General features: G+C 39.0%; 1 protein-coding gene across 1 annotated transcript in view; it reads left to right on the top strand.

The window, feature by feature from the left end:
* Positions 1-26,925, top strand: part of KMT2C (lysine methyltransferase 2C) — a gene marked incomplete at both ends in the record, with an annotated part of 286,382 nt that overhangs the window by 102,911 nt on the left and 156,546 nt on the right. The window contains 4 exons of the mRNA XM_079711888.1: positions 9,782-9,920; positions 16,109-16,309; positions 19,810-19,958; positions 21,093-21,202. Coding sequence (XP_079568014.1) covers positions 9,782-9,920; positions 16,109-16,309; positions 19,810-19,958; positions 21,093-21,202 — 599 coding nt within the window. The remainder of the gene's footprint in view (positions 1-9,781; positions 9,921-16,108; positions 16,310-19,809; positions 19,959-21,092; positions 21,203-26,925) is intronic.

Genomic DNA, 26,925 nt, shown 5'->3' with positions numbered 1-26,925 from the left:
TTGAAATATTACCAAAGTAGAAAAAAGCCAAATTTGTAATTTCATAATGTATTCTTTATTTACTCTTAAATCATAAAATCTAATTTATAATTATGGTAATTTTGAAGTAGTGATGAGGGTAAGTGATATTTTGTGGATATCTGCAAGCATTGAATGTGATAAATTATCTGCTTTCTATTGGTGACAGAGACATGAGTATGGCTGTACAACTCTGCTTGTGCGTATATTCATGATGAAATGGGGTTTTTTTAGAATTCTAAATCTCAGAGGTCAGTAAAAATAAAGATGTAATTTCTCCCTCCAGCATGCTAGAACCCCTGATTAAATACAGTCTAAAAATTAAAAGATAGGATGCTTTGCTTTTATTTATTTATTTTTTTAAATTGAAGTATAGTTGATTTATAGTGTTGTGTTAGTTTCTGGTGTACAGCAAAGTGATTCAGATATATATATATAGCTTTTTCATATTCTTTTCCTTTGTGGTTTATTACAGGATATTGAATATAGTTCCCTGTGCTATACAATAGAACCTTGTTGTTTATCCATCCTATGTATAATAGTTTGCATCTGCTAATCCCAAACTCCCAATCTGTCCCCCCCGCTGAACCATAAGTCTGTTCTCTATGTCTGTGAATCTGTTTCAGTTTCATAGATAAGTTCATTTGTGTCATATTTTAGATTCCACATATCAGTGATATCATACGTTATTTGTCTTTCTCTTTCTGACTTACTTTGCTTAATATGATAATCTCTAGGTATATCTATGTAGCTGTAAATGACATTATTTCATTCTTTTTTATGGCCGAGAAATATTCCATTGTATGTATATACCACATCTTCTTTATCCATTCATTATTTAGTTTGTTTCCCTGTCTTGGCTGTTGTCAGTAGTGCTGCTGTGAACATAGGGGTGCATGTCTTTTCAAATTATAGTTTTGTCTGGATATATGCCCAGGAGTGGGATTGCTAGATCATATGGTAACTCAAGTTTTTTTGAGGAACCTCCATACTACTTTCCATAGTGACTGCACCAACTTACATTCCTACCAACAATGTAGGAGGGTTCCCTTTTCTCCACACCCTCTTCAGCATTTGTTATTTGTAGACTTTTTGATGATGGCCATTCTGACTGCCGTGAGGTGGTAACCTCATTGTAGTTTTGATTTGCATTTCTCTAATAACTAGCGACGTTGAGTAAAAAGATAGGGTGCATTGAAGGAATGCACTGTGTATTGGTAAGGAGGCCATAATTGGACTCTAGAATATTTTTGACATCTTATAGTCTGTTACGCTGTCATGTTGGTGAGTTTGCTGAATATATTTGTAGGATACATACAGCTCTTTCAAAGAATTATTTAACCTTTGGGGGGAAAATTTCATATTGACCAAGATCAAAATATTTTATTTCCATGAACTTTGCTGTGAAGTAAATGTTCTTACTACTTTAATTTTATTCAGTAGTGCTTAAGAAGTAAAGAGAAAAACTCTGTATTTTCAACTTTCATCTCATTCTTCATAGTCAACAAATGATTGCTCAGTAACATGGTCCTAGTAAAATACTAACATTTCTGTTTAACATGAATTTATTCATAAAACTTATGAGCTATGATCAGATCATATATCGTGCCAGGCAGTGTGTAGTAGTGGAAAGAGCACCCTTGGGCTTCGGAGTTACACACATCTGATTGTGTATCCCAGCTTTGCTTCCTGTTAGCTATGTGACCTCAAGCTTGTTTAACGTTCAGACTTAGTTTCCTTATCTTTTTAAAAAAATAAATTTATCTATCTATTTATCTATCTATGGCTGTGTTGGGTCTTTGTTGCTGCATGCGGGCTTTCTCTAGTTGCAGTGAGCGGGGCTAGTCTTCGTTGTGGTGCACGGCCTTCTCATTGCGGTGGCTTCTCTTGTTGCGGAGCACGGGCTCTAGGCTTGCAGGCTTTCATAGTTGTGGCATGCGGGCTCAGTAGTTGTGGCCCATGGTCTCTAGAGCACAGGCTTAGTAGTTGTGGCACTTGGGCTTAGTTGCTCCGCAGCATGTGGACTCTTCCCCGACCAGGGATTGAACCCTTGTCCCCCTGCATTGGCAGGCAGATTCTTAACCACTGCACCACCAGGGAAGTCCAGATATTCCTTTTTTTTTTTTTTCCTTTGTTGATCTTTACAACTTATTGGTTTTTTAAACTTTTTTTTTAACATCTTTATTGGAGTATAATCGCTTTACAATGTTGTGTTAGTTTCTGCTGTATAACAAAGTGAATCAGCTATACATATAGATATATCCCCATATCCCCTCCCTCTTGCGTCTCCCTCCCACCCTCCCTATCCCACCCCTCTAGGTGGTCACAGAGCACCGAGTTGATCTCCCTGTGCTATGAGGCTGCTTCCCACTAGCTCTCTGTTTTACATTTGGTAGTGTATATATATGTCAGTGCCACTCTCTCACTTCGTCCCAGCTTACCCTTCCCCCCTCCCTGTGTCCTCAAGTCCATTCTCTACGTCTGCGTCTTTATTCCTGTCCTTCCCTTAGGTTCTTGAGAACCAATTTGTTTTTAATTCCATATATATGTGTTAGCATATGGTATTTGTTTTTCTCTTTCTGACTTACTTCACTCTGTATGACAGACTCTAGGTCCATCCACCTCACTACAAATAACTCAATTCGTTTCTTTTTATGGCTGAGTAATATTCCATTGTATATATGTGCCACATATTCTTTATCCATTTGGAATATAATTGCTTTACAATGTTGTGTTAGTTTCAGATATTACTCTTTTTTAAAAGAGAAGAATTAAGTGAGAGAACTACTAGGCGCACTTACACTTATCCTTTTAATTTCAGCTGGGCTTCTGATACTTTTCTGAAGCCTTTCTAAGTTATATTTTCCACCTCTTCCCTTAACTCCCATGATACCTTGTACCTCCATCATGACAGTGTTTGTGTCCCATTGCCATCATTTTCTATTTCCTGAATAGATTCATTAAGCATAGGGATCCTGACTTTTTTTTATCCCATTAAAGAGATGCTTTATCATATGTACCCTGATAAACACAATAAAATAGACTCTATTTTCGTACTACCATTGGACTAGAATGTATGGTACATAGTAGTTACCCAAAATTTTGTTTGGTAAAAAAATCATTCTAAAGCAATGATTTATTGAATCCCTAGCAAAGAGCCAGGAGGTGCTAAATAAATGTTCTCTTTATTCCTGTCACTTCCCACAATACAGTTTAATAATGTGTGATCTGGTGGGTGATATCCAACTAGGTGGAAAGTAAATACATAGTTATAGTATGTGAATGTAGGTAATCATAGTAGCAGCTACATACCTACACTTACTGTATATTTAGGGCATTAGGCTAAGTGCCCAATGTATTATCTTTTTTGATCCTTAGAGACAGTTTTATAGTAGCTGGCATTAGCTATCTTTTAAGTGATTAGCAAACTGAAATTGAGATGAGGTTAATTAAGCAAGTTGTGAATGTCACATTGCTAGCAAATGACTGAGATATGATGCAAATTCTGGACCATTTGACTCCAAGCCTTTGAATTTTAACTAAAGCAGCAAAACAGCCTTTGCTATTAATTTTAAACTTTTTTGTGTCATAGAACCAACTATTTAGGATTAATCCTAAGTAAGAGTAAGAGTCATGGGAGGTGGAATGGCATTGTGTAAGGGCACGGTTAGAGCTGATTTACAGTTGTGTCCCATTTACCTATGTACCTACAAAGGTTTGCCTAGAGTGCACACGCTATCCAAGTTCTCTTAGGTTCTTTAGTGTAGTTACCACCCACATGTGACACCTGGTGGTTTGAGTTTACACACAAGTAGGTGCTTTGAATAAAACCACCCCACTCTGATCATCCCCAGGGTTGAAGAGGACTCCATCTTTCTGGTTTTAGAGCATTTTGTGACCAACTGGTTTTGTCAGTATCTTAGGTCAGGTTCAAAGTAAGGAGAAGGATACACTGGAGATTTTGTATCAAAGAAAAATATAACCCTTAAATTTTTAATTTAATTTTTATTTTTTTTATTTTTGGCTGTGCTTCACGTCTTGTGGGATCTTAGTTCCCTGACCAGGGATTGAACCTGGGTCCTCAGCAGTGAAAGCTCGGAGTCCTAACCACTGGACCGCCAGGGAATTCTCAACACTTAAATTCTTTACATGATTTTTTTTTTTAAAGTATGTGTTTGTTCTTATTTGCACATTTCTGGACTGTAGGCAATTGAACAAATAGAATCCCATGAAAGGCAAAAACTGCAAAGTGGCACAGGTTGAAAGGCCAGCTTTCTTGCATTAGGCACAAGTACAGGATGGTGTTTGAGGCATTTCTGTTAGTTAACTGCAGGTAGCCAAGTACTTGCATCAGAACTGTTCCCTCAGTTGTCTCTGGGTTCACAGTCATTTCATCCAGAGCATCTCTGGATGACATCTCTTGTTGGATATTTGGGTTTCATTTCAGCCAGAGTAGTCTGTTTCACATCCTGCTGCCAAACTCTGACAGTCTTTTGAAGACCTGGGCTAAGAGAAGAGAGGGACGTAAACACTAGTTTAATTGTCCTGCCTTGACTTTGACAGATAGTGAGACCTAACTTTTCTACTAAATGAAGAGTGACAGCCAAAAAATATAGGTTGTATTATTATGTGTAGTTTCACATATTTAGGGATACCTTTTTCTATTTCTATTTTGTGGCTGGAACTGTTCCCTAGGAAGCAGTTATAGGACTTTTCTGTATTCCTTAAAAACAAATGATTAAAACAACAAAATCCAAACCAAAAATAAGACCAAAACCCACCAATCCTTATTGGATCTTTGGCAGATCCAGGTTAGAATCATGGGCAGAGCCAGTAGGAAAAATAACTAGAGGAGAATATTCCTCTTTTTTTTTTTTTTTTTTTTTTTTTAAGAAAAGAGAACTCTTTTAAAGCCTGCTTTACTACTGTCCTCCTTGTGGATCAGGCCTGTTCCATTTCTTTAAAAAAAAAAAAAAATCCCTTTGTCTGAATCTGTTTTGTTCCCCTCTGAAATTACAAAAGTTGTGTACCTGAAGACCTACCAACCTACCAATAACACTCATATTTAACCTTACCATTTCTTTCTAGGTCTAATTTGAGAGAGAGACAGGCAGACAGATTGTCCTCTTACTTACTTCCCCTTAGTTGTAAACAATAAAGAAAACCCAAAAAGTGTTTAAAGTGTTATGTATTTTATTTTTCAGGGGGAGAAAAACAACAGAATACCTGAGATTGTGCCTCAATTTGCTAGAAGAAAAATTCTGACTAGAGGCCATAGTGGTGGTTAGCAACATATTAAGAGAGAACGGACAGGCCATACCTATTGGAGGGACCCTGATTTTGGGGGAGGGGGGATGCAGGCTAAATGGCGCTGGTTCTTAGGAGCAACGTGTTCCCAGGGATGTAGTGACATGACCCTCGTCCACCTGGTTCATTGTAAGCTTCTGAGGCCCTCTTCTTCTTTTTTTTTTTTTTGCGGTACGCGGGCCTCTCACTGCTGTGGCCTCTCCCGTTGCGGAGCACAGGCTCCAGACACTCAGGCTCAGCAGCCATGGCTCACGGGCCCAGCCGCTCCGCGGCATGTGGGATCTTCCCGGACTGGGGCACGAACCCGCGTCCCCTGCATCGGCAGGCGGACTCTCAACCACTGCGCCACCAGGGGAGCCCTGAGGCCCTCTTCTTATTCCTCTCTTACAGTTCTCATTTCTTCTCTTGACTCTTACCTTTTCTTGTTACCTAGTAGTAGAAATGGTACAAAAAGGGCATACCCCACATGTGCTCTGGACATCTCTGTGTAGAAATGAAATGCTTCTTTAAAGGTGTTTTTATATATGGTCATTTTATAGTACTTTGAATATTATAGACAGAGAGAATCTCTCAAGCAGTACCGTATTCCTTTCTGTCTTTGGTTGTAAAAGTGCTAGAGGGCAGGCGACTGTAGAATAATTTCTGGCTCTCTCCAGATGCTTTCCCTAGAGCTCTGGAGGCAGCTGGTCTGCTTTTCAAGTTCTTGCAGGTCACAGCACTACCATATATTTTGATATAGCATAAACGGTGTCAGTTGATTTCCAAACACTACTACCACTGTTCTCTCACCTGCTCACCAGCCCACCTATTTTAAGTTTTTGTTACGGCAGTGCTCCACACCTGATGCCAGTTTCTGTGTTAGAGCGTGGGTTAAACTGATGTAACAGAGATGTCCAAATACAGCAGTGGTTTAAATAAAACATTCATTTTTCTTTCATGTAATATTTCTGAGAGTGAGAGGTCCAGGCTGATGGCGTGTCTTTGCTCCCTGTGGTTATTTATGGACCCGGGTTCCTTCCATCTTGTTTCTATGCCCTCCTCAGAGTGTTATTCTCATCTGCAGCATCGCAGCTGGGCTGCTGACACACCCATGGTCCAGCCCATAGGAAAGAGGGAACATAACTTAGTCTAGAACAAACCCCTTCCTTTAAGGTCATGTAGAAATTGCATGGTTACTTCTGGTCATATTCTGTTGCTGAGAACTTGCCATGCTTAGCTGCAAAAATGGGAAATAAAGTCTGTTGCTGAGTAGTTATGTACCCTACTAAGACTTGAACAACACAAAAGAAAGAGAAGGACTTCCCTGGCGGTCCAGTGGTTAAGACTTCACCTTCCAGTGCAGGGGGTATGGGTTTGATACCTGGTTGGGGAGCTAACCACCTGCCCACATGCCTCATGGCCAAAAGACCAAAACATAAAACAGAAGTAGTATCATGACAAATTCAATAAAGACTTTAAAAAATTGTCCACATCAAAAAAAAAATCTTAAAAAAAAATGAGAGAGCGTGGATTTTTGTCCATTGTCCATTTTTGTACAGGGTTATGCGCCTTATTCATCTTTGGAGTTCTTTACATATTCTGGATTTGAATACCTTTTGGGGGATACAAATCACATGTATTTTCTTTCAGTCTGTGATGTACTTTTAAATTTTGTTCATGGGGTCCTTTGTCATATAGAAATTGAATATTTTTATATAGTAAAGTTTGCAGATCTTTTTATAATCCTTGTTTGTTACAAATTATTTTATATTTGTAGATTTGATTCTATACCAGTTTTGTGGCTAGGGGTAGGCAGGACAGACACCATGATTAATAGGCCCCACAAGCACTTAATTTATGGTCAACTTTTCTACTTCAGTTTTAAAAAGAAACATTTTATTTTATTTTATTTTAACATCTTTATTGGAGTATAATTGCTTTACAGTGGTTTGTTAGTTTCTGCTTTATAACAGTGAGTCAGCTATACATATACATATATCCCCATATCTCTTCCCTCTTGCATCAAAAATATGGAACGCTTCACGAATTTGCGTGTCATCCTTGCGCAGGGGCCATGCTATTCTTCTCTGTATCGTTCCAATTTTAGTATATGTGCTGCCGAAGCAAGCACAAAAGAAGCATTTTAAATAGGAAAACAAAAACCATATGTTTGATACCTCATTGCATCATTAATTTTATGACTTGACAGGACTTACAATTGTTTATAATTATTTCTAACTAAAAAATTAATAGTTCTCAAAATTATTCATTTGTCAGAATAGTTCCCTAAAATTCATTTTGAATCTAGAAGACTTTGACAGGGAAGTCATGCTGATCTGAGAGATAAGAAATCAGATTTGATGTGAAAGTGAGTGTTCAAGCTGCTAGATGTGCCTCGTATGCAGTTGAAGTATGGTCTGGAGCTCAGGACAGGAGGTAGGGTTAGGGATGTTGACTTAAAAATCAGTAAGTCAGGGACTTCCCTGGTGGTGCCGTGGTTAAGAATCCGCCTCCCAATGCAGGGGACGTGGGTTTGATCCCTGGTCAGGGAACTAGATCCCACACGCATGCTGCAACTAAGACTTCACATGCTGCAACTAAGGAACCCGCCTGCCGCAACTAAGACCCGGCACAACCAAAAATAAATAAATTAAAAAAAAAATCAGTAAGTTGGGCTTCCCTGGTGGCACAGTGGTTAAAAATCTGCCTGCCAATGCAGGGGACACTGGCTCGAGCCCTGGTCCAGGAAGATCCCACATGTCACAGAGCAGCTAAGCCCGGGAGCCACAACTACTGAAGCCCGTGTGCCTAGAGCCCATGCTCCACCACAAGAGAAGCCACCGTGGTGAGAAGCCTCCGCACCACAACGAAGAGTAGCCCCCGCTTACCTCAACTAGAGAAAGCCTGCGCGCGGCAACGAAGACCCAACACAGCCAAAAATAAATAAATAAATAAATTTATTTAAAAAAACACACACAGGGCTTCCCTGGTGGCGCAGTTGTTGAGAGTCCGCCTGCCGATGCAGGGGACGCGGGTTCGTGCCCCGGTCCGGGAAGATCCCACATGCCGCGGAGCGGCTGGGCCCGTGAGCCATGGCCGCTGAGCCTGTGCGTCCGGAGCCTGTGCTCTGCAACGGGAGAGGCCACAACAGTGAGAGGCCCACATACTGCAATAAAACAAACAAACAAAAAAAAACACACACACAAAAGATGAACATGTAAAGGACATGTAGAGAGCTGTACTCACCTTTAGAGGTCTCAAATCAGCTGAAGAAACAGATGAGACCGTTTAATTAATCTTTGTTAACCTCATGAAGTATAGGTAGTTTTCTAATTTTATGAGGAGTAAATTGAAGCTGAGAGAGATGACTTCTACATAAAGTTGCGTAGTTTGTAGTTGGTGGAACTTGTCCTCATGACTCCAAAGCCCATATTAATCCATGATATCTCCCTATGTTTAAGAGGTGAAAAGCATTTCACTAAAGAGGGAGTGAGTACTCCTTGGTGCCAGATGAATTTCTGGAGTGTTTGAAGGCTTGTGAGTAGCCCGGGATTACTTATTAGTTCTTTTGCCACCAGTGGAGGTGGAGAGAACAGTGCTGTGGTTGGAGGATGGATGCCGTGTAGGAAGGGTCTGAGGTGGAGGGCAGCCACTCCAGAGTCCCATTGCGTGAAATTTGGTGGTGAAAGGAAGAAAAGACAGGAGGAGCTTAGACGACTCTAAGCTTTCCTTGTTGGTTGGTTGGTTGGTTGGTTGGTTTGGGGGCAGTGGTGCAGAAGAGTACGTGAAAATTTCCAGTTTGGAAGGAAAGATGGAGCCAGGAGCGTGGGATTGCATCAAGAGCGCTAGTGCAGGGGTCATGCCTGTTAATGTCTAACAATACAGTGTGAGGGACAGGGTGGTGGATATGTCTTTTTATTTAAAGAGAGGAATGACATTAGGGGTAATGGTGTTTGGAAACCCTCTCAACAGTTAGGTTGCCTCCTAAGAAAGTATGTGTGAGGTGTTCAGGGTTGGAGTCTTGAGGATAATTGAAAAAGGCACTGGAGTCAAGGTGTGTTCTTTTCAGTCATTTAGCTTTTAGAATGGCTGATAGAGGCCGTAATGCTTGTTTTAAATTAATGATAATTTCGATTTATAAATTACCAAGAAACTTTTTCATGAGTCACATTGGTTGTGTAGAGGAACTGCTATAATCCTGAAAATAAGGTTCTTAACAGTTATTATTAAGATTTGCGTCAATTGTAATTTGGAAAAGTATGCCCTGTTTTACATTATTTTGATTATCATTTTATAATAGAGAATAAATATAAACAGTACCATTAATTATATATATAAGCTTTTCCTATGTTAGTTAAGTATTGTCATTTGTTGCTTCATTATTTTTCCTTTACGATGTATGCTTTATAGATAAATTCAATAAAGATTGGTATAATGCAGAATGACTTTTTGTATTCTCTTGTTTACTATTAAGCAGAAATCAAAGAACAATCAGCAGAAGAGGATGCTGAAGCAGAAGTGGACAGCAGCAAGCAGCCAGTCCCAGCCTTTCAGCGTTCTGTGTCTGAGGAATCTGCAACCTCCCTGGTCTCTGTTGGTATAGAAGCCAAAATCAGGTTAGAGAATGAATGCAGCTGGATTGGAGATTAGTGACGGGGAAAAAGAGCAGTGAGTTGACTGTAGAGGGAATTCAGAGAGTGCAGGCTTAGGACAGAAAGCTGGGTGGACTTTTAGAGCTGATAGCTCTGCGTGTAGCTGGAGTGAAGCACGTCTGTGGGCTTAGGTGGCTGTAGAACAGAGCAGTGGTCTGCTGTGTTACTCTGCTGTCCTCAGACCAAGACAGAATATTTCCAGTATGCGATTCCTAGAAGAAGAAAAACGTCTAAACTTTGAGCATAAGAACTGATTTTTCATTTACTTGTAAACTTAAGTTTATACTCTTGTTCTTTACCCTCTCTTCATTCTTTAAAAAAAGAAATACAGGATGTTATAACTTCTCTGTGTATCATTCAGCTTAAGTCTTGTAATTTTTTAGATCTTAACTTGGAAGACATGAATAAAACTGAAACCATCCATCAGTTGAATATTCCCATCTTCTTGAAATGTTTCCTTTCTTTTGCTTTTGTCACATCTGCCTCCTCATTTTGTCTTTTGCTGTGCAGACTCCCCACCTTTATCATGTTGGAGTCCTCAGGTCGAAGTCCTCGGTGTGTTTACTTTTATTATTCAGTCCGATAGGTAGCTAGGTCCTATCTGTGTGCTAATGAAACCCCACATTTATATTTTGAAGGCTGACCTTTCTCTGAACTCTAGACTTCGCTCTCCATCTGTCTGCTTGATATCTCCATTTGGAAGTATACTAGACACTGCACCCATAGCATGTCCAAAACCACTGTTGATTTTGACCCCAGGCCTGTCCCAAATCTTCTCCCCAGGATTTCTTCATTTCAATGAATAATACCAATATTCACCCAGTTGCTTAGGCCAAAACCTTTTGAGTTAATCCGTGATTTCTCTCTTTTCTCATACCTCGCATTCTAAATTTTGTAGCCCACCTTTAGAAGATATCCCAAACAAGTACTTACTCTCTTAACTTGCCTACCATCTTAGTCCAAGTCCTCTTATCCTTAGGAGGCTGTAGTTGCCTTTTAAGTGGTCTCTCCACTTCTTCTCTTTGCTTCCCCCAGTCCAGATTGTTCTTAGCACAGTTGCAAAAATGATCATTCTAAAATGTAAATCAAGTTTCTCCCAAACTCTCTTTTGGCTGTCTCTTATATTTAAATTAAATATATAAATTATATTAAAAATTTCAGGGACTTCCCTGCTGGTACAGTGGTTAAGACTGCTCTCCCAGTGCAGGGGGCCCGGGTTTGATCCCTGGTCCGGGAACTAGATCCCACATGCATGCTGCAACTAAGGGTTCACATGCCACAACTAAGGAGCTGGCGAGCTGCAACTAAGGAGCCTGCCTGCCACAACTAAGAAGCACACATTCTTCAATTACGGAGCCTGCGTGCCGCAACTAAGACTGGATGCAACCAAGAAAAAAACAACAAAAAAAATTCAAATCCCCACTATGTTCTACATCTTCGGGAAGGTTTGAAAATTTTCAAAATAAAAGAGTAGGATGAAAAATAAATAAAACACAGCCCCCACCACATTTACCCTCTGTTTCTGCTTTATTTTCCTTTGTTGCACTTTTTATTTCTCGACAGTTCGTTTATCTCCCTTACTGTCATGTGAGCCCTGTGAAGGCTGTACTTTTTCCCTTTTTTCCTGCTTTTTATTGCATTGATAATTTTTTCCTATTGATTATATTTTGTTTTGTTTTTGAGACGGTTTTCCTTAAGACTCATGTTTCTTTACCCTGTTGAATTTAATTTTGAAAGAATTTCAAACTTAGAGTTCTAATTGATTTCTTAGTCTTAGCAATATGAATAATGATTTATCATATTTTCATATCTCTTTGTATCTATCATCTAGCATTTCATTTTCTAGTTATTTATTTATTTATTTATTTTGTTTTGTTTTTTTTCGGTACACAGGCCTCTCACTGTTGTGGCCTCTCCCGTTGCGGAGCACAGGCTCCGGACGCGCAGGCTCAGCGGCCATGGCTCACGGGCCCAGCCGCTCCGCGGCATGTGGGTTCTTCCGGGACCGGGGTGCGAACCCGTGTCCCCTGCATCGGCAGGCGGACTCTCAACCACTGTGCCACCAGGGAAGCCCCATTTTCTAGTTATTTAAATATATACTTCCTATTTTGTCTTGGCCCCCTAACATTTTTCATATTTTGAAAAATTCAGGTTTATATATATATACAGTAAAATTACTGTAAAATTCACCCATGTAGTGAGTTTTGACAGTTGTATACTGTCACATAACCACTACCACAACAAGATAAAGAACAGTTCCATCATACTAAACAAATTACTTGGTGCCCTTTTGCTGTCATTCCTGATCCCATCTTCTGCCCTAGGCAGTCACTTACCTGTTTTCTGACCCTGTAGTTTTGCCTTTGCAGTAACATCATATGAGTGGGATTGTAAAGTATGTGTCCTCTTGATTCTGGCCTTTTTAACTTAGCATATTTAATGCATTTGACGTTCATTTATGTCACCGCATATATCAGTAGCTGTTTCCTTTTTATTGCTAAGTAGGATTCTCTTTTATGGAGGTGCCTACCACATTTTTTAAAAAAATTAATTAATTAATTTATTTATTTATGGCTGCATTGGGTCTTCATTGCTGCGCACGGGCTTTCTCTGGTTGTGGAGAGGGGGCTTCTCTTCATTGTGGTGCGTGGGCTTCTCATTGCGGTGTCTTTTCTTGTTGTGGAGCAGGGGCTCTAGGCATGCAATCTTCAGTAGTTGTGTTACACGGTCTCAGTAGTTGTGGCTCGCGGGCTCTAGAGCACAGGCTCAGTAGTTGTGGCGCATGGGCTTAGTTGCTCCACAACATGTGGATCTTCCTGGACCAGGGCTCGAACCCATGTCCCCTACATTGGCAGTCGGATTCTTAACCACTGTGCCACTAGAGAAGCCCTCTACCACATTTATCATTTTCCAATTAAGGGATATTTGGGTAGTTTCCAGTTTATGGCAGTTATGAATAAAATTGGTATAAATATTCACTTGCAGATTTTGGTGTGAACGTAGGGTTTTTATTTCACTTAGGTAAAAATACCTAAGAGAGAGGTAATTTTTCAAGGAAAATGCCAAAGTATTTTCCAGTGTGACTGTACTATTTTGCATTACCATTAATGATATAGAGTGGATTGGCAGGATGTTTCTTATTGTTATGATTCAGCTTTACTCTTAGGTGAGCACTGTGTCCCTAGGTCTCGGGGGTCCCGTCATTGTCTCAGCTAGTGGAGACCTGTCGTGGTCTGGGTCTAGGTTGTAGTCTTGCTCCTCCTCCAGGGTGGAGGTTCATCCCCTCCCCCATTCATTCCTCCATCTGCAGCTGGTCGTGACCATTGCAGGGCAGAGACTTTTGCTCTCCTTTTACAAGTCTGAGGCTTTTCTTTCGCAGGGAAGATGAAGAAGAAAGATCTTTGTGTCTTTCCCATGTCTCTGCTGTTCTCCTGCCCAGGCTTTTACCATGACTGGTGCATTCTCAGGACTCTTCTCCATGCCTGAGTGGTGGGCACGAGCGCCAGGGGAGGTGCATGGAGAGAAGCTCATGAGTGGGTTAGAATTCCCCTGTGTTTGTGGGTCCTGGATGTTCTGTACTCTCCTACCGCCACACACTTGGCTTTTAGCAATTTCTATAATTTTCACTGAATTCTTTAGCCTGCTTGGATGACATCCAGTGAGTGGCCTCTTCCTCAGATTAAGCAAGTGCTTGTGTCTCCTCTCTTCTTGGAAGTGCCTTTCATTCAACTGCAGGTGAATTGTTTGCTCTGCAACTTTTGTAATCTGATGTGTTCAAGAAAAGTGAATTTGTGGATTGTCTGGCAAGTTTTTGCTGTGATGGTGGGAGCAGAGTTCTTTGCAACTTTCGACTACATCCAAAGCGGAAGCCAGGGATTTCCTTTGTGCCACCCTTTAAAGTTAACAATAAATTACTCTGAGATATTTGAGTCTTTTTTTTTGCGGTACGCGGGCCTCTCACTGTTGTGGCCTCTCCCGCTGCGGAGCACAGGCTCCAGATGCGCAGGCTCAGCGGCCATGGCTCACGGGCCCAGCCGCTCCGCGGCATGTGGGATCTTCCCGGACCGGGGCACGAACCCGCGTCCCCTGCATCGGCAGATGGACTCTCAACCACTGCGCCACCAGGGAAGCTCCTTTGACAGTCTTTATTTCCTACTTCCCTTGTAACATTTCCTAATTCTTTAATAATTTGAATATTTCTCTAAAAATATTTACATTGTGGGTCTGTTGTGTGGTGAAATTTCTCAGGTCTTATAGAAACCTGGGAATAATTTTATTATACCTTTACATTTGAGTTATGGTTTTGGATATAAAATTGAAGGTTAAGATATTTTTTGTGAGTACTTTAAACGTATTTCTCCATTTCCTAGTCAGTGTTGTTCATAAAGTTGCTGTCCATCTGATTGTTGCTCCTCGTAGGTAATGTTTCTAGGGGAAGAAACAAACTAGAAACAGGGTATGCTGAAAGAAATGTAAGTTTAATAGCTGAGAGAAAATTATAAATAAGAAAATTTAAAAAAATTAATAAGATACTGGCAAAGGATATTGGTGGATAGTATGCTTTAGGCAAGAAGAAAAACATTTTTTCCCCTATTTGACTTTATTTTTCTGCAGGTAGACCACATTTAATCGCACGCGCGCGCGTGTGTGTATGTGTCAGTATCAATGGACAGCACAGTTTATCATGAAATTGAAATACGTAATATTGGAAAAACTTAAATAGGTGACTTTTATAAACAAAGGTAATTAGTTGAGAGAGGTCCAATATGAATTTAACTTGAGTTAAACATTACCTGAAAAGATTATTTCTATCACCTGTTAATGTAAGACATTATGAAAGTTCCTGAGGTAGATACTACAGAGGTGATGGTGGGAACTTTAATGCTTGAGAAGAAAGATTTGAGTACAGCAGCCATAAATGTGTTGAGAAGAGAAGATATATCCAAGAGGAGCAGTTCTTTTAATTAGGTTTTTTCTAAGATCCCTTATTAAGCATGTATTCCAAAAGTATATATTGGTTTTTGTCCTTTAACCTTTTTTTTTTTTTTTGCTGTACGTGGGCCTCTCACTGCTGTGGCCTCTCCCGTTGCGGAGCACAGGCTCCGGACGCGCAGGCTCAGCGGCCATGGCTCACGGGCCTAGCCGCTCCACGGCATGTGGGATCTTCCTGGACCGGGGCACGAACCGTGTCCCCTGCATCGGCAGGCGGACTCTCAACCTCTGCGCCAGGGAAGCCCTGTCCTTTAACTTTTTAAATAGTTTCTTTTTTAAAAAAAAATTATAGATTTTATTGTTTAGAACAACTTCAGGTTTACAGAAAAATTAAGCAGATGGTACACAGAGTTCCCCCTCCCCAACCTTTCCCTGCCTCAGTTTCCCCTAATATTAGCATCTTTCATTAGTGTGATACATTTGTTACAACTGATAAACCAGTATTGATACATTATTATTAATTAAAGTTCATAGTTTACACTCATTCTTTGTGTTACATATAGTTCTATGAGTTTTGATAAATGTGTCATGTCAGGTATCTGCCATTAACTACAGTATAGCATATGAAGTAGTTTCACTGCTCTAAAAATCCCGCTTTGCCTATTCATCCCTTTCCCACTCCTCTTAAACCCTTTCTGTCCATTCCCCTGTCCCTCATCACTAACTGCTTAACCCACTTAAATTTATTTTTTTATATCTCTGTGTGTATGGTATATATATTATGCATAAAGAATGTTCCATCAAGTAGTTAAGTAAAACTTGGTCACCACTTGTTTTACATAGCTGGGATATAATTGAGTGGCCATTAAACTGTACCTTCTTCCCCAACCTTAATTTTTTACTTTCTTTATTCCTTTTTAATACTTTGAGATTTTTAAATCAGGTTTAAAAGAAAATTGTTTTTCTAAGCACAAACTATAATTTTTTGATTTGGTATATACTACTTTAAAAAAATCATGCTATAGAAAAGTAGAATTGTAAATGTATAATTTTTATTGAACTTAATTGTTCTTACGGTATAGATATATTTAAATGCTTAGCTTGCACTAAAGACATAATATTTAATTTTAAAGCACAAGTATCTGCAATTGTCTGGAACTTGAAATAGTTAAATAAAACTACCTCTCCTCTCTGTCTTCCATACTTTTCATTTCTACCAGTGAACAGCTCTGCGCTTTTTGTTACTGTGGTGAAAAAAGCTCCTTAGGACAAGGAGACTTAAAACAATTTAGAGTGACACCTGGATTTATTTTGCCATGGAAAAACCAGCCTTCTAACAAGAAGGACGTTGATGACAACAGCAGTGGAACTTGTGAGAAAATACAAAACTCAACACCACGAAAACAAAGAGGACAGAGAAAGTAAGCAATTTTGAATTTAAGTGGTTCTAACGTAGTAAGACTATATATAGTTTATTTACATTGCGATGTTTATGAATATACAAATGGGATTGTTACTGAACAATTTTTTATGTTTCCAACATTCATACGATGCTTTATGACTCACCATTAACCCAGCAGACACTCATTTTCTCAAAATTTCTTTCTTATTTAAAAAAAAGTTTACGCTAGTTGTGTATTAACAAAAAAGAAGAAAACTTTAAAGAACATAATGTAAGGAAGGCTAGAGGGGATTCATGGAATTTATCTATATATGGAATGAAAATTTTAGAAAATCAATGAGATCTTTCTTTCCTTTTCCTAGATAAGTTTTAAATAGTTTGTAAGAGTATAACATAAAAGAATAGCAAAACCAAAGTGGTTTTACCTATATGTGTCATTTATTTGTTTGTTTTTATGGTTCAGAGAATGTTGAATTGTCCTGTAAACTCTTACAATACAGTGTTAACTTTCTTTCCTTCTAAATAATCATGTGCTGAGAATGCCCTTTCTAAAGTCAAAGAAGATGCTCTTTTTTAAATGAAAGAATTTACATATGTTGTACACCTGAAACTAATATAATATTGTAAATCAACTATAATTTAAAAAAAAAGAATTTACTATTTGTATAACTATATATGTGTGTCTATATTCATGGACCTTATAGTTCCCCCAAACTCTTGTCTAATATGTTTGCTTTTGGAGTTAATAATTTTTTTATATGTTGTAGGTTCGTTTGAAGGCCATCTTAATATGTGGACTTGGCTCTGGTAGTTGAGGGAATAGAAGTTTCTGTGGTTGATGAGAAAGTGTAAAAATTAATTTAGCTTGGAAGGCTAACCAGCTTTGCCCCTTGAGGGTGATGATGTAATCATCCAAGTGCCTGTCTGGCTTTTATCCAAAGTTAAGTACTAAGGCATTGTGTTGTACTTATTTGATTGGCTTCTTCTTTTGGACTGCTGCCAATGCCTTGAAGACCTGAAGTAGGAAATGAAACAGTAACAAGAAAAACACTTTTAAAAGAATTTAAAGTGGAACAGCTTAAGGAAATTTAGAAGTATTGTATTTAGAGTTTTGGTGTTTTAAAGGCCATAGCTAGCTTTACCTTTCGTGATCAATTGGGAGCTCACTTTCTAATAAGATATATCAAAAGTCCAGGGCTTCCCTGGTGGCGCGGTGGTTGGGGGTCCGCCTGCCGGTGCGGGGGCGCGGGTTCGTGCCCGGTCCGGGAGGATCCCGCGTGCTGTGGAGTGGCTGGGCCCGTGAGCCGTGGCCGCTGGGCCTGCGCGTCCGGAGCCTGTGCTCCGCGGCGGGAGGGGCGCAGTGGTGGGGGGCCCGCGTACCGCTAAAAAAAAAAAAAAAAAAAAGTCCAGAAAACTTATGTCCATCAGTCATTAGTAAATTTACTGGACCGGACCAGGTTATATCTTATATCCTCATGTTCTGCCTTGAATAATGGCAATTAAGAAACAACTGTTCTGGGAAACACAGTTAGACTTCATTTATTTATTTATTTATTTTATAAGCTAAGTTAATTTTTAGTGAAAACTTTATGAGCTAAAATAATTATGTAAAAATAGCCTTGGTTTAATGAAAGTCTTTAAGAGTTTAACAAGTTATTAAGTGATGATAACAAGCCAGTTAATGGACCTTAGGAATAAAGCATGTTTATGAAATTTGGAAATTATTTAGGGATAAACAGTTACTTTAGCTTGGTAATGATTTTTAATATTTACAAAATATGTTGCTAATGAGTTATAAACCAGATAAACAGCTAGTTAATTTTTTAATTTGAAAAGGAAGATTTTAAAATAGTTTTTCCCTCATGGTGCAGTAAATATAAGAATATATAATCAAGGATTCATTTCCTCTTTTTTTTTAGACTTAAAATTGGGGGGTATGTAAACATTTCAGCTCACTTCTCTCCATGTTCTCTCCGAAGCTGGGCTCCTCTCACCCTTAGGGTTGACGTCAGCATCTTACTGATACGTTGTGTGCATACAAACTGGTTGTAAAACCTCAAGGTGAAATTTGACTAACCTGCTGCTTGGGAACTGCTTAGTAATAGACTGGTTAGTCATTCCATGGGTTTTTATACCTGTCCCGCCATCAAATTACGGGTATAAAGAAAATATGTTAAAACAATGCATTCGTCTTCATTGATGAACTGTTAGTCTTTTTTTCCTCCTAATAAATTAGCAAGTTAGTAATGAAGATGTATTTGTAGGAATGGAGATTATATTTAATGGAAGGTTTGTTCTTATTTCACTGTGGACAAATTTTATAAAAACAAGAATTTGAAGTTAGCATAGCATGGTAAACTTTAAAAGAAAAAAGTCTATGCATTTCTACTGCTGAACATAAAAAATACTGGTTATTTTTTATATGGTTTGATATTTAAATGTACTTATTGAAATATGTTAATACTTTTTTTCTTTCAATGATTCCAGGTATAAAAAAGTTTAGTACCCTGGTCATTGTGCTGATTTTCTCTTAATAGGAATCATGATATATATCCAGCATACAGCAGTGCAGTGAGTTATGATCTATATTCAATAGTGATTTAATCCAGAATTATGATCAGGTTAAATACTATGATATCAGGAGAAGATTAAAGTCTTAGTGCCGGCCATCTGATTTCCCGTGTTTAATGTTAGTCACAATAATAGTCATTGTTTACTTCTTGATCTCAATTCATATATGAAGTTTTAGGGCTTTCAAAGTTTGAAATCTCCCATATGTTATTCAGTGAACACTTACTCAGTGTTCATTTTTATACTGTACTTTTTGCTGTTACACTTTTTTCCTTATTCCCAGGTCACTAGTAGCTCTTTTGTTTTTGCTTTTTACTTCTGGTTTGTGAGGTAAAGTCTTAGCAGAGGATACTTGCAGCATCATGCCACAGGCCAGCTGTCGAGATTACTGAGGGGACTGCAAGGAAGCTCCAGGGCTCACATTTCACTCCCACTGCCTCCCTCTTCACACTTCTAGTGGGTCTTCATTTCCCCTGGGAAGTAACCTTGCTGTCCGTAAAATTAACTGCCAGCTCTGTTGTGGTAGTCCTCACTGATTATAAAGCAAATTAGAAATATCTGATTTGATCAAGTTGTTTTTTAAGCATTTAAGTAAGGCCAAAGGGAATATTCATTTTATGTGATAAAATATGTTCCTGACTAGACTATTAGAGTGTCAATTAAAATAAATATATATAAAATGGCAAAATAAGTTTGCAACTGTAATTTGTAACACTTCCTTATGGATTTGGAGACTTTTTTTTTTTAGTTGCTTACATGATATGATATATAGCTATCCAGTTTTATATCTATACTATGAATAATAACATATTCTAAAAATTGTTTTATGTTAGTTTATGCCTAAGTAAAATTAATTAGGCAATACATTATATTTAAGTCGTTATAAAAGGAAACAGTTTTCTACTTGTTATCACTTTCACATCTATTTTGTTTTATTTTATTTTCCAGGGAACGGTCTCCTCAGCAGAATATAGTATCTTGTGTAAGTGTAAGCACTCAGACTGCTTCAGATGATCAGGCTGGTAAATTATGGGATGAACTCAGTCTGGTTGGCCTTCCAGATGCCATTGATGTCCAAGCCTTATTTGACCCTACAGGTATGAGCCAGTCTTCATTAATAACTACCTTTTGATTCTGTAAGCATTTTCACTTTAGCAAATTATCAACTTAATAGTAAATACCGTTCATCTAGAAATAATTATCACATTGGAAAAACGTCATTGTTAAGTATACCTGCTTAGGTAAAATAAATTGTCTAATTATGTTTACCTAACTTATTTAGCATCTGCACAGGGCCATCACTGGGCTGGATGCTTTTATAAATGTTTGCATTTACACTTGTGTAGGCAGCAGTGCCATGGAGATCTGACAGTTGCAGAGAGAGAAATTTTGAAGGGATCTATGAAAACCTGGGGAACATGGCAGTCTGGGTCTACTTGAAGTAGGGGTGAAGGGTAATAGATCTAAGCCCTGTGAATGTCCTGTAACGCAGTATAGTAATCCATACTCATGATTTGGTGCTGTTGGGGTTTTGAGTGAAGAACTGCGTGTAATTGTTCAAGTGCTCTGTGAGAGAGAGTTTAAAGACTGAGCTGTAACTGACGATTGATGTGGGCTCTTGGTGTGGGGTGCAGTGGAATAGAGGTGTGTATGTAACTTATTTGTCAGAAACGAAGTATTAAGTAATTTTCCTTTACGTTTTATGTAAATACACCAAATAAAATATAGTAACAGTTAAATAAAATGACTAGAAACTAATTTCTCTGTTGAAGGAATAACCACTAATTCAGTGTGCATCAGAATCACTTGGAGGGCTTGTTGACACATTGATTTCTGGGCACCATGGCAAGAATTTTTTTTTTTTTTTTGCCGTACGCGGGCCTCTCACTGCTGAGTGGCCCAGCCGCTCTGCGGCATGTGGGATCTTCCCGGACCGGGGCATGAACCTGTGTCCCCTACATCAGCAGGCGGACTCTCAACCACTGCACCACCAGAGAAGCCCTGGCAAGAGTTTTTGATTCAGTAGGTCTTGGTTGTGGTCTGATATTTGCATTTATAACAAGTTCCTAGATGATACATTTCGAGGAGGGCTGCTTTAGTGGTATCACAAATATCCAATGCCATTGTGTATTCACACATTTGAATTGATTTGGGGGATTTTCATCTTTACTTATTAGCGTTAATACGTTTAATGTTTATTCAGTTGCTTCATTTCACTTTAACCATTTTAGGCACTTGTTGGGCTCATCACCGTTGTGTGGAATGGTCACTGAGGCTGTGCCAGATGGAAGAACCGTTGTTAGTGAACGTGGACAGAGCTGTTGTCTCAGGGAGCACAGAAGTAAGTAGAAGAAACACATATTTAAACAACAGCTTTATAACATTTACTGTGTCAACATAAAGGTTCACTTCCAAGATTTATTAAATGATTACTATAATGTAAAAACCCTTAAAATAGGAAACTGTTAATTTATATCCAAGAGTAGTTTGTGCAGACCACTAGAATATAGTATGTTAAGTTGTGCAATAAATGCAGATCTTTAAAATAAATATCTTACATTTAAATCAGAAATTAAAATTCTTAGAAATGGGTATTACTATAATGACGCATCTTACTCTTTAAGACAAAACTCTTTGACGAAGATTTAAAATAAGAGAGACAGGATTTGACATCTTTAGTCCCCAGTGTGAGCTAGCTCTGTTTGCTATTTTAAAAATTGATTAAAATATTTCTTTGCAGTAAAGTTGGCAGTTCGATTTGTCTTTTTGGCACTATCCCAAAGTAATATCATATACACAGCCTGCCATCTTTCAAAGCTTTCACTGCAATTTTCGTGTGATTTTGAATCGAGAAATAAATGCAACGTTTACCTTCCATCTATAAAGGCAACAAACCCTATGAAGTGAAATTGCTTTGCTGCCTACAAATTCCCTTTGGTTTTTGACAGGTATATTTGGGAGAAGTGAAACAGGCCTTCCAAAGGAATATTAGAAGTGGAATTTTTTACCGTAGAAATTATATGGGCTTTAATAGATTTAATATAGGTAAACATTTCAAAAGTATTGTTGACAAGGACTTAGATTTAATTATTCAATTATTATAACATTTGCTTTACTCAGATGATCAAAATTACCTACTTTATATGGATCAGTAACCCTCACCTCAGGATTAGTCAAGTTAAGAGTGTTTGTTTTGGAAATGTGACATTACGTTTAAAGGCTTACATTACCAAATTTTGAACAGTATAATGCACGATAAATAATTTCCACAGTCTGAACATACTTAGATGGCCAGATCGTGACTGTGATAGATCAGTGAGAACTGTTTCTTCCATGAACTACTTTAGAAGTAGTTTTGGAATATTTTGTGACAGTGAAAAGCATTATAGGAAAGGCAATGAACAAAGGCTAAAATGAACTGTAACAACCCATTTTTGATAAGGCTGTGGGGAAATAGGCACTCTTATGCCTCATTGGTGGGAATGCAAATTGGTACATGTCTTCTGGAGAGAAATTTGGCAAAATGCCTAACAGACTATACATGCACTTTTGACCTTTCTGAGGTTCTATCCTGAAAATATGCCTCCAATAATACAAAAACATTAACAGCATTGTTCAATTTGCAAAATATTGGAAACAACCTCTGACCACACATAGTAGAATGGTTGAATAGACCGTGGTATGGTTCATACAGTGGAATACTGTGCAACTGTAAAAATACTATGAGGAATATTTTTATGAACTAATACAAAGTAGTTTCCAATATATACTTTTAAGTGGAATAAAAGAGTGCAAAAGACCACTTACGGTGTGCAACACTTTTTGTAGGAAGGAATGCGATGTAAGAAAGTGTACACGTATGTGCACGTTTGTGGAGAAGAAACACAGGAAGAATAAACCAGAAAGTAGAGATACTGGTTACCTGTCTCTAAAAGGTGGGTGGGAAACAGGTGGAATGAAGACAGGAGTGGGGTCCGTGTAGCAGGGATGTGGTGCGACACTTCTCAGATGTATCTTTTTGTATAGCTCTGACTCTTAGAACCATAAGAATGTTTCACCTACCCCTGAATAAGCAACTACAGCCATCTGGGCTATGGGGGAACCTAAAACGGGATAGCACAATTCACAATGACAGGGGTACGGAAGAAACTAAGCAACTGAAAAATAGTGTCTTGACTGGATACCCGTAAAGCTAAAGGCAAAAAAACCCCTGCATATACATGCACATATCTGCTGTACTCGAGTGAGTGAAATTCTAAAATGATTTTTGTGGTGTTAGAATGTAGATATCAATATAAACTTAAGGTTTTTAATATTTATATGGACAGATACAGAAGTATAGGTATGTGTTTATGCATGTGTTAGTATGCTGCATTTACCTCCTAGCTCTGCCCCCTGTGAAGGCCTAGAAGTAGTGACTTCCAGTAGCAGTGAGCACATCTAGTGCCTAGATCTTGGTTTCTAACCAGTGTTCTCCAGCAAAAAGGACCAGAGCTCCTTGAAAAGTGGCTCATGGTGCAGGGAAGATACAAGATGAGGTGCCAGAAAGCAAGGAAGTGCTCAGAGAGATGGGGACTCGTTGAAAGCACAGGAACCAACCTGAAGGAGCTCCTAAGAGCTGGACCAATTTGAGCAGTAACAGAAAATAATGATAGTCTTGGGTTTTCATCCATAGAATGAGCCACACTGATAAATAAATTGATAAAATAGATAAGTAGCGTCGGTCAAGTCACATCACTTCTCTGCCTAACACTCTTCAGTGACTTCCCGTTTCACTAAGAGGAAAAAAGCCAGTCTTTCCTGACTGGCAGGGCCTCCGCCATCTTCACCACTCCCCCGCCCACCCAGTGCTCTAAGACGTTGCTCCCTGTAACCCTTCCCCTCCCTCGCTTCCTTCAGCCTCAGTGATCTCCTTGGTCTTCCTCAAAACCGTCCACCTCTAGGCCTTTGCAGTCCCTGTTCCCTACATGCATGGCTTCCTCCCTCATTTCCTTTAGGTATTTATTGAAGTTACCTAATCTGTGACGGCTTTGCTGGGCTCCCTATTGAAAATTTCAGGAGTCTCCTCCTCCCATCATACCCCCGCTGGATTGTTCTCTCCTCCATACTTACCAGCATCTAACACAGTGTATATCTACTTAATAATCTTGTCTGTCTCTCCTCACTAGATAATAGTGCCCTTCTGAAAAGGATCTTTTTCTGTTTTGGTCATTCCTCAATAAATACTTGTAGCCTAAATGAATAGCCCTAAAGATCATTCATGGAATCATTCATAGTTACAAGAAAGAAGTCACAAGTAAGTGCCAAAGTGTTAAAGGAGGTCACCAGTGTGGTTAATTTTATATAAGTTTATAAATTTATAATTGTCAAAAGAACCCCTCTAAAATAGAGTAAATCTTTACAGTCCTACGTAAGAGATAGGGTGGGATGGGGTGAAAATGAAAAATCTTTGATGTCTTAAAAGGTTCCCCAGGGGCAAAGTGTGTAAAAGTGCTGTTGAACTTACAACAGGCTTTTATTTTACCAAAAAACAGATGTTAAAAATTTGTTCACCGTTATTAGGATGACATGTGGCTGAATGTATTATATCTGCCTCTGCTTTCAAAGAAAATAAACACCTCATCTGCCTCTTCAAGATAAAGGTGGTGTTTCAACAACAAGAATGTAATGACTTTGCACAGAAACATGTGCTGAGGGTCGAGCGTTTTGAAAACAGATGTTTGGAACTATTTCTATTGGGAGTTTATTGCCAGAAACAGTGAAAGTTTGTAATCAGACAACAACGATACTCTCACATTGGTTTTGCCAAAAGATCCTGGACACAGAACTTCCTGATTAAAATATTCTAAAGAGTTGAAGTATGTTTTAAACCCCTTTGTTAAAAATTAATATTTTTTTACTTGGGAGGGTGAAAATCTACTGGCTAATTTTTGATAATTTTGGTTGGGATTGAAAAATGGTTATAGAAATATGTACTTTTGTTTAGATCTCCCTATTTTTGTGAGAATCATTTTTTTAAAAGGCTTTGACAGATACTGAAATAAAGTGGTTAGCATTGGACCTTTCAATCTTTTAATGATGGAAAAGAACAAGATACAAAGCTCAGATGGGGGTTTGCAGTACTCTAAACTTTTGGATTGTCTACATCTTTAAATAAGAAATATTTGAGCACGTGTCCTTAATATACATCGTCATTGGAATATGTATCTCTCCTTTATGTCACTTAGCAACATTTGTAAATTTACGTTGTTTCTGTGAGTATTTAATTACCTTTGGTCCCCCCACTAGGGCTGTAGGCGTCATGAGGGCATGAATACTGTATGTGTTGGTTTGTCATTTTATCTCTAGTGCCTGACAAAGTACCTGGAACACAAGGGAGTCATTTATGGGATAAATGTATGCATGAGTGCAGTTTGCCAGTGAAGGGCAATACTGAGTGCTGTGGTCCAATGGAGGGGAGTGTGCTACTGGCACCTAGTGGCGCTGCGAGCCACCTGCACTGCACAGGCAGGACCCAGCTCCCGTGGGGCCGAGGTTGACAGGTTCCCACCCCGTGATCAGGAAATATTATTTCTATCTTAAAACTAATACATTTAATATATTTCCTCCATTGTTAAATGGCATGCACTATCAAGCAGTTCAGTTTTTCTGGAATTTCCCACAGATTGTTTTTCAGTTTTCCCACAGGGAACTTTATTTATCTTTTGCTAGATGGAAGAATATGCTAAACTACAACCTGTATTTCAGGAAAGGTAATGGCGTTTCTCTTTTAATTTCCTCTTTGGAGCCCTGGGGGTGCTACCAACATCTTGGAAATCTGGATAATTTGAATATTACCAAGGGAATACTTTAATCCTGAATTCTACAGATGTTTGACCATTTATGTACCTAACACCCCTCTTTCCGGCACTTCGCTCATTGCCCCCCAAAGAAATATCCCGTAAACTTCCAACACACATTTCCATTATTTAACTAGTTCTGAATTAAATGCTCAGCCTTACTCTATAAATAAAACATTAAAACATTACTTATAACATCTCTCCACTTAGATTGATAATTTCTCATGCTTTCTTCACCCTCATCATCTGCCACCACCCCATATTTTTTCTTCTTTTTTCTTTTTTTAATTTTTTGGCTGCGTTGGGTCTCCGTGCTGTGCACGGGTTTTTCTCTAGTTGTGGCAAGCGGGGGCTACTCTTCATTAAGGTGGCTTGGCTTCTCTTGTTGTGGAGCACGGTCTCTACGTGCATGGGCTCAGTAGCTGTGGCGCGCGGGCTCTAGAGCGCAGGCTGAGTAGCTGTGACGCACGGGCTTAGTTGCTCCGCGGCATGTGGGATCTTCCTGGACCAGGGCTCGAACCCGTGTCCCCTGCAGTGGCAGGCAGATTCTCAACCACTGCGCCACCAGGGAAGAAGCCCAATGAAAAGATCTTAATGGAGAAAGACCTTGATGAAGTCTGGAAGACCCCATGTGCAGGCTTCTTTAGGCGCTTCCCGCCATGAGGGGCATGCAGAGCTCCCTCTTCCTCCAGCAGTACAGATAGGGCAGCATGTGTATGGTGCTTCTGCCAGAGAAGCTCAAGGTCTTTACTGGGGCTAGTCATGTAGGCACCCTCTGCCCAGCACGTACCAGAAGGAAAGCCATATTGTTTGCACAGATAATCTAGGCACAGTAAACTGCCCTTATCACGTAGGCCACCCTGGGAGCCCTCCAAAAGCCAACTTCCTAGATGCCACCTATGTAAGCAGGCCTTTCTAAGGATAGTAGTATCAGGAATGCTGTTTTAACCCTTCTTTTGCACAGAAATGAGATTGGATTGTGTCTCAATTTCAACATATTTCTGTCTGTATAACTATAGTGTTTGCTTGTTAGTTTACAACAATGAATTATTCCACATCATAGGGAGGCTGTGATAGGTGTTCTAGTGGTTATATAAAATAACTTTTAACTTTGAACAGAGGAGAGATATTGATAAGGACACTTTTTTTTTTAACATCTTTATTGGAGTATAAATGCTTTACAGTGGTCTGTTAGTTTCTGCTTTATAACAAAGTGAATCAGCTA

Source organism: Hyperoodon ampullatus (assembly GCF_949752795.1).
Source record: "Hyperoodon ampullatus genome assembly, chromosome: 9".
Taxonomy (NCBI): Eukaryota; Metazoa; Chordata; class Mammalia; order Artiodactyla; family Ziphiidae; genus Hyperoodon; species Hyperoodon ampullatus.
The sequence above is the reverse complement of the archived record's forward strand: the minus strand, read 5'-3'. Positions and strand labels throughout refer to the sequence as shown.